The sequence below is a fragment of the Canis lupus genome, chromosome 24 (assembly GCF_048164855.1).
Source record: "Canis lupus baileyi chromosome 24, mCanLup2.hap1, whole genome shotgun sequence".
Taxonomy (NCBI): Eukaryota; Metazoa; Chordata; class Mammalia; order Carnivora; family Canidae; genus Canis; species Canis lupus.
Genome location: NC_132861.1, coordinates 47,507,892 through 47,523,914, shown reverse-complemented (window position 1 = coordinate 47,523,914; position 16,023 = coordinate 47,507,892). Strand labels below are relative to the sequence as shown.

The 16,023-nt window shown below is 51.6% G+C and overlaps 1 protein-coding gene across 1 annotated transcript; it reads left to right on the top strand.

Annotated features, from left to right (window-relative positions):
• Positions 1–3,901: 3,901 nt before the first annotated feature.
• ARL4C (ARF like GTPase 4C) lies at positions 3,902–7,627 on the top strand. The gene has a single exon (XM_072796773.1). The coding sequence runs from the start codon at positions 4,067–4,069 to the stop codon at positions 4,643–4,645; it is 579 nt and encodes a 192-aa protein (XP_072652874.1). The 5' UTR covers positions 3,902–4,066; the 3' UTR covers positions 4,646–7,627.
• Positions 7,628–16,023: the final 8,396 nt, after the last annotated feature.

The following is a 16,023-nucleotide window of genomic DNA, read 5'->3' as shown; positions in this document are numbered from 1 at the left end:
GCGCACACTGCTTTTCGAGAAAGGTCTTATTCTGATTCAGTAGGGTGAAGAGAGTGGCACACTGCAGCCAGCATTTTCCACCCAGTGAGATACTTATCCCTCGGGTGGTTGTCACCATTCAAACGACTACAGACACTGTAAAACCAGCGTCTTTGCAGTTAGCAAAGGGGACATTTGCTGAGCACTTACTATGCGCCAGGCACTGTGCCAAACCCTTGACATGTATTATTTATTTGTTTCTCATTTAAGTATTTATTGCATGTGTCATGTTAGACACAGTGTAGAGATGAGGAGCTTGAGGACAGCGAGTTGGGGTTGGTATGTGGCTAGAATGTGCTAGAATGTGCAAGGAGGTGCAGAGTGCCTAGCCAGCCTCTCCATGGGGCCCAGGGCCACTAGTCATGATGCTCTGTCCATGTAGAAGGAGATGCAACGCGGGCCTTGCATTTCTGACACGGTAGTAAACATTACTCTCCTCTACATAATTCCAGTGTTTTTCAACTTAAATCCACATTTAAAGGAAAGTTACTAGTTGCTCCAGCTGAATGACATTTTTATGTGCTAGAAGTTAAATTATCAACTGTAAAATCAACTTATCACCTGGTGAGTGAAATTAGGATGTAGAGTGGTTGCTATTCAGTTACGGTGGGCTGCTGTTTAATGGCTCTGTTCTGGAAGGCTCTGTTCATGTCTATTAATCTGCTCTTTCTACTGGACAACAGACAGCCCTTTACGGCTAACTCCCACCATGGGGTGCTTGTGGTGGGTGCTACTGCCAAGCCCACCATGGGCAGTAATTAATGCGGCATCAAGAAGACACATCAAATGTTTCACTAAAATATTTCCTTCCTGGGATCCCTGGGTGGCGCAGCGGGGATCCCTGGGTGGCGCAGCGGTTTAGCTCCTGCCTTTGGCCCAGGGTGTGATCCTGGAGACCCGGGATCGAATCCCACGTCGGGCTCCCGGTGCATGGAGCCTGCTTCTCCCTCTGCCTGTGTCTCTGCCTCTCTCTCTCTCTCTCTGTGACTATCATAAATAAATAAAAATTAAAAAAAAATACTTAAAAAAATATTTCCTTCCTGCTACCCTTAAAATAAAAGCAAGACCTGACTGGGGGTAAATGCAAGTGACAGGAAGGGGTCTGACATTAAGATCATTTGTAGGAGCCGGATCCAGAGGCTTCCAGTCTGGTCTACCCCTTTCTAAACGCCCAGGTCCTAGGCCTTTGTCTAGGGCTGGCCCCCTCCCCGGCCTTGGCCCTGCCTGTGACACAGAGGCTTCCATTTCCCCTCACTCCAATTTAGGAGACAAAAGAAACAACCTCATGAGAAGGTGACTATCTATGGGACAGACCTTGAAGACAGCCAAGAAAATCACTCCCCAAAACACAAAATCCTATCTTCCCAGGGTTCCCAATAACCAAAGGACATCATTAATTTATAACTACGCTGGTGTCTATTACTTTTGCTTACTCACCACCATTTGCTCTTTTGGGAACAGATGCCTGATTATTCTTCAGGAACCATCCCCTCCCTGCTTCGAGCCCCAGGGCCACATCTATCAGTGTGCTCCACCTCTTGGACACCCGTCTCGACTCCAGGGTGAACTGAACAGGCCAATAGGATGTGTTCCCCAGCCTTTTGCTGCTGTTACTGGGACAGAGATATACCTTTTTCTTCTAGAATCTAAAGTAAGCATGAGAGTCCAGGGGTGCCAGTAGGAAAAAGAATCAATGCAGAAAAAAACAGAGGAGAGATGGAGAGAGGCCTGGTCTAGGACTTCTTTTGAGGTCCTGGACCTAGTCATACCTGAAGACCATCCTAATCATCAACTTTTCAATTATGTCAGTGGATATATTTCCATTTTGTTCAACCCAACGTGAGTTGGATTTCTGCCTTGTGCAACTGAATTCAGGTAGCTTACAACTTCATTTCCTGTTAAAACAGCGTGTGGTTGGAGTGTGGAGTGAGGGACAAGAGGCGGGCCCTTAGGCCCGGGCATGAGTATCATTGGGCTTGGAGCAGGTATCTACCTCTAGGCTCCACCTTGGCAAAGTCCCAGGTGCTGAGGCCTTGTTTCCCTCATCTGACCTTGCAAGTTCATGTGTAGCCTGACATTCCATGCCCAATCCCTGGATCCACTCTGGACGGCCCATGACTGTGATGGCGGCTGCTTGTCCTACCTTCTTCCAGTGTGGTCTTCTCACGTTTTGGTACCAGCAAGCTCATGTATTTTATCATAGCCTGTGAAAGGAAGGTGGTAAAGGAAAACAGTTCTAGAAAATGTTGGTTTTTGGGGCACCTGGCTGGCTCAGTCGGGGGAGCATGGGACTCTTGATGTCTGGGTTGTAAGTTCAAGCCCTACTCTGGGTGTAGAGAGGACTTTTAAAAAATCTTAAAAAAGAAAATAAGGCTTTGGTTTTTATTCACAAATGCTATCATTTTGTGTCCCTCTTGGCCTCATTCCTGTCTTTTCTGCCTAATAAGCTGCAGTTGGAAGGATGCTCTGGGCCATTCAGCCACTGGCTGCCTCTCCAGAGCAGCTCTGCCCGGGGTCTGGGCCTTACCCATAATGCACTCTGTCTCCTCTGCGCCCAGAGGATGTGCATTTGTTAGGTGTTTCCAAACCAGAATAAAGTCACTAAATTGGAGTGAGGGGAAATGGAAGCCAGGGAGGGGGCACTGGTGTCTGTAACCCACCGAGCCAGCTACTCCGGGCTACGGACACGTATTGGTTCAGCCCCCAAGTGTGTCTGGGGCCCCAGAGGAAGGGGTGGCTCACCTGTGAGCAGGTGGTTGTCAGGTCTCCAAGCAGAGAGGCGGACAGTGCTTGCGAGGATAAGACTTGGGGGTGGGGTGGGGGTGGGGTGTCAGCATGGTTGGTGGGAACAAAATCAGGCAGCCAAGGGTGGGGGGGGCTGCCTGGGAAAGGGGAGTTGTCTAAGTCATTCGGGGTAGGAAAGCATGAGGCCTGGGAGGCAAATGCTGGACCGCTTCCTGGGTACCGTGGCCACCACCAGGCTAGAAAGGTGGGGGGGGGGCTCGTTCGGGGCTCCCTGGGCGGAGGCCTGAGCTGCACGCGCTGCAGGGACCCCGAGCACCCCCCCACACACACACACATCCAGGAAAGCCATCAGGGGGCCATGGAGAGCCAGGGCCTCGGGCACCGCAAAGGGCACTGCAAAGGGCACCCTAAGGGGCTCGGTGGGGCACGGGGTGCAGGCTGCCCCCCCAGCCGGGGGGCCTGCCCTTTCCTCTCCTCTCTCCTGGGCACCCGATGCCCCAGCCGCACCCGCACCCGGGGCTGCAGCCCCCCTCTGGACCCGCGCCCGCCCAACGGGAAGCCCCCCAACCCCGCTGCGCGGCCCGGGCTCGGAGGCTGCGGGGCTGTTTTTAGAAGATGCGTCAGCGGCCCGGGGAGGAAGAGCCGGGCCCTGGGCCATTGTCTGGGCGCGGCGCGGGGGGCGGGGGCGGGGGGCGGGGCGCGGGGCGCGGGGCGAGTTCGAACGCTCGGAAGGCGCGAAAGCGGCGCGCGCGGCGGGGAGGCGCCGGGCGGCCCGGGGGCGTGGCCTGGGGAGGGGGCGTGGCCGGGGGCGTGGCCAGGGGCGTGGCCAGGGCGCCCTCCCGCCGCTGCAGGCTGGCGGCGGCGGCGGCGGCGGCGGCGACAGAGCGGGGACTGCGGGGACAGCCAGGCGGCCGCGCCGGCAGCGACTCCCGGGGAAGCCCGCGTCCCGCCTGCGCCTCCGAGGCGCGCCCGGGAGCGGGAGCGGGAGCCGAGGCCGAGCCGGGGGGCCGGGGCGCGGCGGGGGCGCGGCCCGCGGCAGCCGCAGGGCGAGCCCGGGCCGGGGGGGGGGCGCCGGGCGCCTGCACCCTGCGCCGCGGCGGCGGGGGCGGCTCCGCGGGAGACAAAAGCCCGCCCGAGGGACGCGATGCGCGGCGTGTGACGGCCCGGGGGCGCCGAGGCGGCGCAGGTGCCCGCGGCGGAGGGCGACAGCGGCGGCCCAGGTGGCCCGGGGGGCGGCGCCCTCCCGTCGCAGCCGCAGTGGCCGGCGCCGCAGCGAGGAGCCATGGGCAACATCTCCTCCAACATCTCGGCCTTCCAGTCCCTGCACATCGTCATGCTGGGCTTGGACTCGGCCGGCAAGACCACGGTGCTCTACCGGCTCAAGTTCAACGAGTTCGTGAACACGGTGCCCACCATCGGCTTCAACACGGAGAAGATCAAGCTGAGCAACGGCACGGCCAAGGGCATCAGCTGCCACTTCTGGGACGTGGGCGGCCAGGAGAAGCTGCGGCCGCTCTGGAAGTCCTACAGCCGCTGCACGGACGGCATCATCTACGTGGTGGACTCGGTGGACGTGGACCGGCTGGAGGAGGCCAAGACCGAGCTGCACAAGGTGACCAAGTTCGCCGAGAACCAGGGCACGCCGCTGCTGGTCATCGCCAACAAGCAGGACCTCCCCAAGTCGCTGCCGGTGGCCGAGATCGAGAAGCAGCTGGCGCTGCACGAGCTCATCCCGGCCACCACCTACCACGTCCAGCCGGCGTGCGCCATCATCGGCGAGGGCCTCACCGAGGGCATGGACAAGCTCTATGAGATGATCCTGAAGCGCAGGAAGTCCCTCAAGCAGAAGAAGAAGCGGTAATGTGCCCGGCGGCGGCGCCGGGGAGCGAGCGGGGAGCGAGCCGGGGACGGATGGATGGATGGATGGATGGATGCATGGATGGATGCATGGATGGATGGATGGATGGATGCATGGGCGGGCGAACGGGAATCTGCGCCCCGCGAACAAAGACAGAGAACCAAAGCTATGCTTCGAATTTTTGAAACGGATTCTGTGCACCCAGACGCAGGACTAGGGACTTAAACTTGGGTGTGTGCACCGACTTGCCAGCCTGCCCTCCACCCGCCCCCACCCCCAGCTCGGGGGACCTTTTGTCTGAATGCCAGAGCTACTAATGGGTGGGGGGCGCTGGGGAGTGGACGGGCCTGGCCTGCTGTCCGCCCTCCCGGCCCAGGTGGAAGGCTCAGATGTCAGAGACAAAAGCCATCTCTTCCTCCGGCAGGGCCAGAAGTTCAGGCTGCCCCGCCCTCGCTGGGGGCTCCCACCTGTGAGTTACCGGAGGTCTGCGGTTCCCAGAACCCCGGGAGTACCTGTTTGGGGGCATGCTGGCTGCGGGAGGCGGCGCTGGGAGGACCTCCGCCCCTTGCATTCGTGGGCTCGGGAAGCTGGATGATTTTATGTCACAGGGCAGGCCCCTGTTGAAATCTCATTTGTCCTGCTCTGGACCCAAACGAGGTGGTGGTGGTTTGGGCCATCAGGGGACTGCTTGGAACAATACGGCAGCCCGAGAGCGAGGGGCGCCGCGCTGGCCTCGGCTGGGGAATGGCCGCGAAGATGCCCCTTTCCTGGTGCTTTATGGTGGCTACGGAAGACCAGTTCGGTTTAGAACTGCTTTTCAGCCTGGAATCAGACATCTTCCAGATGGTTTGGACCCTGTCCATGTATAGGTCATTATCACACAAAGAGACCAATAAAAAACAAAAAAAAAAAAAAAAGGAAACTATTGGAGGTGGTGGCAAATGATGTATTTACTGTTTGCAGGATAGTTAAAGGTGTTTAAAGGGTAAGGCTCTGGGCGTAAATGCTCGATGGGGTGTGTGTGTAGATACAGGGACCTCCCTCTGTACTGTGTAATCGGCATAAATACCTAGACCCATATGTGTGGAATCTTAAAATCTCTTAGCCTACCGATTGGTTTGTGTGAGCACACCAGCTGCAGATGTGTGCTAAAATGCAAGATGGTTTTTGCAAGGGATGTCTCTTGTAATACTAACCGCCTGACGATGGGTTTTGGTTTTCAGACGTGCTTTAAAAAAAAAAAAAAATTCTACAAATGAATACTCACCTTAGAAATATTCACCTTAGGAAAAAAAGAAAAAAGACTTTGCTCTACCCTTTTAGATCCCTTTACGCTGCAAGTGGCGACATGTTCAAATTTCTAATTTGGTTCATTGTGGCCTATCTGGTTTAAGTATTTCATTAAAAATGTCTCGTTAGAGTATTTGATGTCATGCACCAAAAAATAAAAAAAAAAAGATAAAAATAAAACCCCACCTTGTTGCAAAAGCTGACCGCGTTGCATGGATTTGAGAGCTGAGGAAAAGCACAAGGATGAGGTCCTTCCTAATCCATTCTTGTGGGAGCTGGCCTGCGTAGCAAATGCAAACAATGAGTGCTTGAGATAAAAGAAAGCGTGTGATGTAATGATCACCTGTACTCAGGCACTTCACAGTTTACTTGAAAGAGGCTTTGGAAAATAGATAAAGCAAAAGAAGAATAAATACATATTTTTAATAATGTAATTTAAAAATCCTTTATAATCAGGACTGAGTCTTGGTTTGCAGAAGATGTCATTTACCCCGAAACACAGTATCGAAAGGGAAACTTCAACTTAACCGGTTTTTATTTCCTCTTAAAATTCATGTTTACAGGTAGAATTATGTAGATCCGCCCCCCTCCCCGCCCACTGTGAGAAATTTCTTTCCAAAGGAGGCCTGTAGAGATTGGGCATGATCATGCTTGAGCATGTGAGTTAGTCAAATTATAAACCCATGCCTATTGTCCATTGCACCCAGAAAGTTCATTTATGAACCAGAGGTAGAAGTCCTGGTTTCCTGCTTGAAACCCAACTCTGCTATGAAATATTTTAAAAGAGGAAACCTAGCCTGTCTTCCTTTTATCTTTTTGTCGGTGTCCTTGGTACCTCTCCAATGCTGGTCTTTTTGTAGGAACTCAGTAGAGAAAATAGAGCTGAAGCAGCGTGAAAGCAGGATTTCGGTTTACATATCGACAGCATAGTCACTGATTTCTAAATGGGCTGGTCCCATCATCTGAAGATTCTGTATAGAGTTATTAAAAAAAAAAAATCCATCATCCTTTATTTTCTTCACATGTCACAATTTCTTACGCACTTTGACATTTTGGTAGTTCCACACTATTGAGAGAATAATATATTTATTTTGTGACATTGCAGATGCCAAATACTGTCACCATCTCGTGCTAACCATACTTAGGTTCCAGGTCACTGTTCAGATCCTGTCACGCTTTGCCAACGAAGCGAAATGATTTTGGTTTTTGCGTCATCAATACTTAAGGGTGCAGTCAGCTGTTAGTAAGTGTGCAGTGAAATAAAGCCCTGTGGTGTGTCCACTAATAGTTAGGAGTCTCAGTTGATTTGTCTCATGTTTTGACCTTTTGTCTCTGACCAAACAGAGGACGCGCGCATCACGTCACCTTGGAGTGGTCTTGGGGGAGTCCCCTCCTCCGACGTAGCATCAGTGATTTGTTATCCCTCCCGCCCTTTGGAGGATGGATGGGTTTCACACAGAGGAAGTTGGCCTCCCCACGTGAGCTTTTGAAATTGTTTCTCCTAGACACAGGGAGGCCGGTTTTGTTTCAGACCGATTCTCTTCACAGATTCTCTGTCACGGTGTTGGGACTATGTCTCCTGGTTTCAGTTTTCGTTTCTACTGCTGTAATTCTGTCCTGAACATTCTTCTGTTCCTGTTCCCTTTTATATGCATATATGATGCTGTGAACAGAAATAAATTATTTATACAATCAGACGTGTGTGGGGAAGTTGTCTGGATGGTTTTTCGAGTGGCTTCTCTTTCCAGGCCTTCTTTGCTGAGCGGAGGGATGGCTCACGAGATGGGCTCCGGGACACTAATGGGGCTGGATCTACCTCTGCTTCTCTAGCTCAGGTGTCTAGTTCTGCCCTGAGCATAGGAGTGAGAGGGCCAGATGCCCGTCCCCCTTACAGCGAGCCTGTCCACAATAGTCAGAGATCTTTCGGGAAGATGGCCTCAATGCCCCAGCCAGGCCTCAGCCTCTCAGTCATTAAGAAGGTCATGAGTGGGGCGCCTGGCTGACTGTCCCTACAGCACATGACTCTTGCTTTCAAGGTCATGAGTTCAAGCCCCACACTTGAACTCAGGTGTAGAGCCTACCTGCAAAAAAAAAAAAAAAAAAAAAGTAATGATTTTTAATCACTTCAAAGATATTACAAGATTGTGTAAAATTGGAAGTGTGCTCGATATAACAACAGTAGTAGTCACAGTGCTGCTCATGGTCTTGGCTTCCTCTGCTCAGATTTGGGCTGAACCACCAGAATGAATACAAGACTTGAGTCCTCCGACGTGGTAGGTGCAGTAAAACCATCACGCTTTGTATGTGCTGTTGGGAAGAGGCCCACTTTCCAAAGAAAAAGTGATGGGGGCCGAATCAGGAGCTCCCCGGCAGGTTCAGTGCACACGCACTCATGGAGATAGTAAGTGCTGGCTGGGTCTCAGGTCTGGAGAGAAAAAGATGTGGTTCCAAATTCCAACTCAACTGCTTAGAGGGCCCCATGATTTTCCTCAAAAATCCTTGGCCTCAATTTTCCCATCTGTAAAATGGGATCATCACAGTTGCTGGGGAGGAGTACACAATAGTAGGGGGAAGTGTCCACGAGGACCTGGCCCAGAGCAAGGGCTCAGCAGGTTTTCCTTGGAATGTGGGCTGCGAGGCATAATTCAACCTTCCCGCAGGTCTTTAACTTAGGTCCCTGCAATCTCCCTTTTACCCATCCCCCTTGGGGTCCTGAAACCTCAGCTGCGGACCCCAGGCCCAGGCCAGAGTGGGGTCACAAGCCAGCAGCTGTACAATCTCTGACCATCCCGGCATGTGGTCTCCTTCCAGAGCTGTGCGGGGCTGAGTGAGGGGTCACATGGAGCTCCGCAGACTACTGGGTCCATGGGTCCTGCACCCCATTCCTCCAGGCTCTGAGCTCCCCCAGAGGGAGGCATAGGTCTTTGATGGCCAGTGCCCCAAAACACATCGAGCATAGAACAGGTGCTCAGTAACTATTGCCTGGATGACTGAATTCTTGTCAGTGAGGTCCAGTCAGACTTTTTTTTAAAAAAGATTTTATTTATTTGTTCATGAGAGACACAGAGATGCAGAGACACAGAGGGAGAAGCAGGCTCCTGGCAGGGAATCCAATGCAGGACTCGATCCCGGGACCCCGGGATCACGATCTGAGCCGAAGGCAGATGCTCAACTACTGAGCCACCCAGGTGCCCTCAGTTGTGAACTTTAAAATGGGCGTTCTACAAAATGACCAATGATTTCTCACGAAATGTTTTCATTGAGATGAACATGGACAAAATATTAATATCTTCTTCAAGATCACGTCGTGAGATGAATCACTGCTGTGACTTTGTAGAAGGCCGTTGATACTTCTACACGTCATAAAACATTTATGAACCTGGTGGGTTTTATTTTAAAAATGAGCAAGGCTTGATTTTATCATTCCTGTTGCTGTAGCGGCTAACGTTTAGGAGCCACATGACATCAGAATGGGCACAGATGCCATTTCTAAGTCCTGAAACCTGAAAAAGTCTTGAAAAACCATTTGGGGACCAGTGCTCCCCAGATACCTAAAAATACTAGCAATTGGGAGCAGCAAAGACTGAAGCCCTTATTTTATGGTACAACCTTAACGGAGACATTCCCTAGGAGCCAGGTGACACTCAGTACCCGGGCTATGGGATTCATCTAGTTGATGTTTTCCAGAAGAGTCACCATTGCTCTGACCTTTACCGGCAGAGGAGGCCAATTTTCATCCTAAGTAAACCGCTGTATTTCCCCCAAGCTGACGTCACCCCCAAGGTTTTAGTTCTAGGATTGGTTTTAGTTTTAGGATTGGTTAAGTTCTTACGATGGATGGTGGGCCTCTTGGCTTGTGGCCTCGGGCCTGTCTGCTGTGTCGGCCGACCTGAGGGCTTTCCTGTTCTGTCCTCCGACTCCGGCACCTTGTCCACGGTCACTTATCCTTACGCAGCCTCTCCTGCCAGCTCTCCCCGCTTCGCTGAGACCTTTTAAGAAGGGAATTCGCACAAGACGGTGCAGCACTTTATACATTTGTTCTGCACAACCTCTGATGGAGAATGGGGCCTCTTCCATTTAGAGGGGATCGCAGACTGAGGGCTTCTGAGAAAGTGGCGTGTGGCTTCTTGGCCAAGATTAGAAGATGTGAGAATAAAAGAGCTGTGTGGTTTAACCCCAGCGCGGGTTTCAGAACATGAAATGGCTTTCTTCGAACGGCCCGACCTCCTGTGCCACTGGGCATTAACTTCTCCTAATGAGAGCATCACAGCAGGTGCATTCTCCTCAGAGCGTGACAGCAAGCCACGGAAGAGAGATAGGGACCAGATTATTTTCCCGGTTGCATTTATACGTAGGTTTGAGGGGACCTGCATCTCTTTGCTATTTATCAACTAAAATTTCTTCAACATAGTCACGTGAAGTATTTCTATTTCTGTTCCCCAGCAGTCCTGCATCATCCTGGTGACAATGGCCATCGCCAGCCTTCACTGAGTTCTGACGGTGTCCTGGGCTCCGTGGCCACACTAAGGCCTTGATCTGCTTGTTGTTCTTTTTTCTCCCAGGAGCCCCAACAGATCAATCTATTAATCAAATAAATGAATCACTTGGTTGTATCCAGATGAGGAGACCTAGGTGACGAGATTAGAGAATGCCCTCTGAGCCCCGATGGGAGCCCCAGATCCCCAAGACCCAGAGGCTAAGCTCCCGGGGGTCCCAAGTCCCAGAGCGGGAAGGCCAGCTGTTAAAGGAAGCCGGGACTCTGACTCCAGGGAGCAGAGGACGGAGGCTGGTGTCCTGCCTGCAGCACCACCCTTCTGCACCCTCCTGCCAGGGAGGACCCCGTCTCCACCCTGGGGCCCAAGACTCCTGCCCACCACCACTGACCTACCTGACCTCAAGCCCAGAGCCTTGCCTTCCCTCCCTCAAGAGCACCATCTAGGGCCTAGGAAAACATAAGCCCTCTGCTACCTTGTTCCATCCTTGAAGAATTTTATTCCCAGTATTTCTTTTCAAGAGACTGGACGGCGGGGGGCAACGCATCCCCAGTTCACACAGGGCTTTTACGTGCTCCGAGGTGGGGACATGGGGTATCAGCCTCCCTGCTTTGGGAGGTGGTCTCGACATCCCACTCTCTCTGGGGGTCCCGCAGCAAGGCTGGGGGACTCCGGCCCTGCCCATCCCTCAGGTATTTCCAGAGATAAAATGAGATACTAGCTGGGAAAGCACCTGCACAAGGCAGGTCTCGATGAGCGCAGAGTTGGCACAGCTTGCCTGGACTGGGGCCCTTTGTCTGCTGTGCCAGCCCCGGCTTGCAGGGACAGGGTGCTCCTCCTGTTGTGAGGGACAAGCTCGACTGCCCCCGTGTTCCCTCTTCACGTTCACCGAGGAGAAAACTTCCACCTCGGGAGCAAACCAAAGGAGGCTTCCCGGAGGAAAGCATCTCTCCTTGCGAGGTCCTGGGCATCGCCACTTTGGTGCGAGAGTCCATGAAGTGACTCTTGAGGAAAACGAGCCTCCTTATCTCTATCCTTCTGCAGGCTTCGCCTTCTCATGGCCACACATGATTGTTATCACTCCTTAAACACTAACTCCCCGTGCAATTAATTTCAAGTGCTCGTGTCTCACAACAGCTGGGACGATTTCAATGTATAATTTAAAAGTCATCTTGCTAAGTAATGACAACTGCAACAGCTTATTTCCTAAATATATGTTTGAGTCCACTCTTACACAGATGAACCTTGGCACGGCCGTGTAATTGCCGTGTGCTGGGTTGTCAGACGCATCATGTAAAAAATGCTGGTAAAAATACCTGCAAAGGGGGGGCTCCTGGCTGGCTCGGTCGGTAGGGCGCGCGACTCTTGATCTCAGGGTTATGAGTTCAAGCCCCACGTTGGGTGTGGAGCCTACTTCAAAAGATATGTATTTGCATATATACATATATATGCAAATAACGGTGACGCCTGTTATGCTGGGAACACTCCACGAGGCAGACGTGCCAGGAAGACTTGGAATGTGATTCTTATCCTCAGATGACTGACATTCTAGGTGGCAAATCAGGGCTGAAGTGTCAAGTGTCAAGCTGCGGACCCCACGTGTGGCGCCCCAACCTCGACACCCATCAAATACTTCGTGGCGTGGCTGGCATAGCTCCTTAGCGTCTACACCCACTCAGGCATCCGGGGCTGGAGATCATCGAGGTGCTGATGGCGTGAGCCTCAGAATCCCCTTCTTACCTCGCGCTGGTTGTCTCTCCAAGGTTGGCCCCTGATGAGCCGAAAAGCGCTGTGTAATCTCTCTTGGAATCAGTTTGCTGCCACCGAGCTAGGAATTTCTTGCAGAGGTTTTGAAAATGACCACCTGCCCTGGAAATTCGCTCTGTGCCTTAACTCTGCTCTTCTTGACCCTGTCTGAGTAAGCCACCGGGAGGATGGAATCAAGGGGTGCAGAGTCTGATCGAGGTAAAAATCCTCTGAAGCAGACACTGTGGGTAACCCACACAAATCCACGCCTCTGTCACCTTTCTTGCTGGAAAAAAAAACAAAACAAAACTAGTTTTGCTTGGGAGCATTCTCTGCCTGGTGACTACGTGCTCAGGGAACACAACTCTATCCTCTGCTTAAGGGGAGATTGGTCTGAGCCGTAAAACAAACCCATTCTTCTTGCCCGTGATTTGTTTAGGAAGGCTCATGGGACTGAAGAGGGAGTAAGTGGATGGGCTTTGGAAAATCTCCCTATGTTTTAAAATTGGCCACAGGGATCACGTAGCTTCCCTTTACTGTCTCTGAATTCCAGTGAATAAAGACGTGATGCCTGGAGTGGCTGCAGCCATCCTGATGCCATGACGAGAGCCAGCTCACATACTCAGGATGGCCGGAGGGAGATAAGAAAGGAACCTGGGTCTCTGATGACATCACTGAGCTGCCAAAATAACCAACCCTGGGACAGCCTGAGCTCAGGACTTGCAGTTATGTGAGAAAATAAAATGTGCTTTCATTGAGACTTCAGTTCCTTGGAGCTAGAAGTTCTCAACTGATAAGCCCCCTCGGGCACCACCACTAACCCTTCATTGTACAAAACATCAAGGGTTCCCCCCGACAGTTGTTGTGCGAGGGGGCCGCTGTCCCCTCCTCTCTGCCAACAGATCACAGGCAGATTGAGACCCGCCTTGACCGGCCCTGGCTCACTCAGGTCCTCCTGGCCGGGAGGATGGGGCCCACCTTGGGGGTAAGTCCAAATAAGCCACTGAGAACACCATTACCTGTGAAGCCCTTCCCCGGTGCTCATTTTCTGAAAAGAATCGATTCAGATAATATTAATTGCAACCATGCGTGGAGTGTTTGCTTTATGCTAGACTACGAATTAAGCACTTTACAGACTCACTTCGTGTCATCCTCTCTGAAAGGCCCTGAGGTAGGTCTGTTCATCCTGCCCGTATTGATTGCCTACCCTCAACACACAGACAGACAGACAGGGAGCTAGATGGATAATCACGATGGCAATTACTGAGCATTTCTGGAGTGCCAAGCACCGAGCCGAGGATCCTGGGGAGATACCCTACTTGTACCTCATAATAAATGTTATGGGATCGAGACTATTGTAGCATTACACTCATTACACAGACTTGGAAACAGTCGGGGCGGCCAACTTCAGAACCTGTGCGCCCGACCTCGAGGCAGCCCTTCTTAGCCTGGAACTAGGAGCTGGTACGCGGAGAATGTTCCAGAATATCATTGAAATCAATGAGCTTGTAGCTGTGGGAGCGTCCCCACTGCTGCAGCTCAGAAAGTTGGCATGAGAGTGCTCCAGGCCAGTGTCTCTCTCACCGGATGTGCTCGTCACCCATCTGGGGTTCTTGTTATATCACAGGTCCTGATTTATTGGGACTGGGTGGGGGGATCCTGAGAGTCTGCTTTTCTAGTGAGTTCCCGATGATGTCATGCTGCTGTTCCCTGAACCCACGTGTCGGAGCCATGCATTCTTTAGGAGCTCCCCAGCCTTGGCTTGGTGTCACGCTAGGGCCCCAGCAGGCTCCGCCTGAACCACATTCTCAGGTCCCTCTAGAGCACTGGCTCTCCACCAGGGCCAATTTTGGCTTCCAAAAAACAATGGTGATGTCCTGAGACATCTTTTGTTGTCACAACTGACATACTATATATAATACAGATTTTTCTCAATTACTTCTTGACTGTCTATCTCCCCCTACATATAAGCCTCCTGTTGCTGCTGTAACAAATGACCAAAGCAACTCAGATATATTATCCTACTGTTCTAAATCCAGAAGTCCTAAAATCAAGGGATCAGCAAAGGCTGCATTCCTTCTGGAGAGCCTAGGGGAAAACCTATCCCTTGCCTCGCCCGGCTTCCAGAGGCCATCCGCACTCCAGGACACATGATCGCTTTCATTGTCAAAGCTGGCAGCAAGGCATCTTCAACTCTCCCCCTGAGTATGACCCTCCTGCCTCTCTTGTGATGACCTTGCAATGACCCTGGGTCCACCCAGATGAACCAGCATAACCTCTGATCTCAAGATCCTTCACTTACTCACATGCATAAAATCCCTTTTGCCACGTAGGTTAACATCTTCCCAAGTCTCACTTCTAAGCCCTGAAGCCAAGAACAGTCCCTTGTATTTAGAAATGATAATTTGAAGGGGCACCTGGGTGGCTCAGGTGTTTAAGCATCTGCCTTCAGCTCAGGTCATGATCCCAGAGTCCTGGGATCGAGCCTGGCATCAGGCTCCTTGCTCCGTGGGGAGCTTGCTTCTCTCTCTGCCCCTTCCCACTGAGTGCTCTCTCTCCTTCTCTCAAATAAATAAATAAATATTTTTTTTTAAATTTAGAAATAATAATTTGTTGAAGGATGAATGACTCTTGGTTTTCAGAAAAAAAGTAATAAGAAAATTAGAAGCAATAGAAGACACCCTCCTCCCCATAAAAATGTAAATAAAGGAAATAGGTTCTCTTGTAACAGATTGTAAAGTCATTTTATGGTGGCTGAAAATCAGGACATAAGAAGTAAAGTCTTTTTTTTTTTTAAGATTTTTATTTGTTTATTTGACAGAGATGGAGAGAGAGAGCACAAAGAGGGGGAGCGGGGAGGGGGGAGAAACAGACTGCACACTGAGCAGGGAGCCCGACCTGGGGCTCGAACTGGAATCATGATCCGAGCCAAAGGCAGAGACTTAACAGACTGAGCCACTCAGGCTCCCCATAATAAGTAAAGTTAAGGAGACCGAATAGTGTCTGGGCCAGGGTTGGATTCGGGTGATGCAGTCGTGAAGAGGAGCAGGGATGGTGCCCACCTGAAGGGCTCAGATCAGCTGAGAAAGCCTGCAAACAAGACAGGAAGACAGTGGCCACACGTCCCTGGCACCTTCCATAGGTGGTGTGGCTGCCGATGGCTGTCATGGGCAGGAGACACCAATAAACGTGGCAGGTGTAGCTCTAATTGCAAACTCATCCATGGCCATTTGGTTTGCACGCTGTTGTGTTGGTTTCGGGGGGCTGCCATAACAAATGGCCACACACAGAGTGGCTTAAACAAGAGAAATATATTGTCTCAGTTCCCAAGGCCCCAAGTCTGAGATCGAGGTGTGGGCAGGGCTGGTTCCTTCCGTAGCTGTGAGACTAGAATCTGTTCCAGTCCTCTGGCCTAGCCTCTGCTGGTGTGTGGCCATCTTATCATTCTTGTAGTCTGCGGCAGTGTGACACCAATCTTCAGGCTTTCTCCCCGTGTGTGTGTCTCTCTCTGTGTTCAAATTTCCCCTTTTTATTAAAACACAATTATAGTAGATCCAGGCCTATTCTAATGAGCCCATCTCAGCTCAATCAACTGCAAAGACTCTATTTGCAAATAAGGTCACATTCATGGGGGGATACAAGTCAACCCATTAAAAGGGGGCCCCTGGCTGGCTCAGTTGGTGGAGCACGCGACTCTCGATCTCAGGGCTGTGAGTTCAAGTCCCCTTTTGGGAACGGAAATTACTTTAAATAAAGTCTTAAAAAAAATAGTCAATCCGTAATGATCAGTTTGAGCGCACTGAGGTAACATGGGCCTGGATTTTTGAGTTTCAACAGGTGCGAGACACCGAG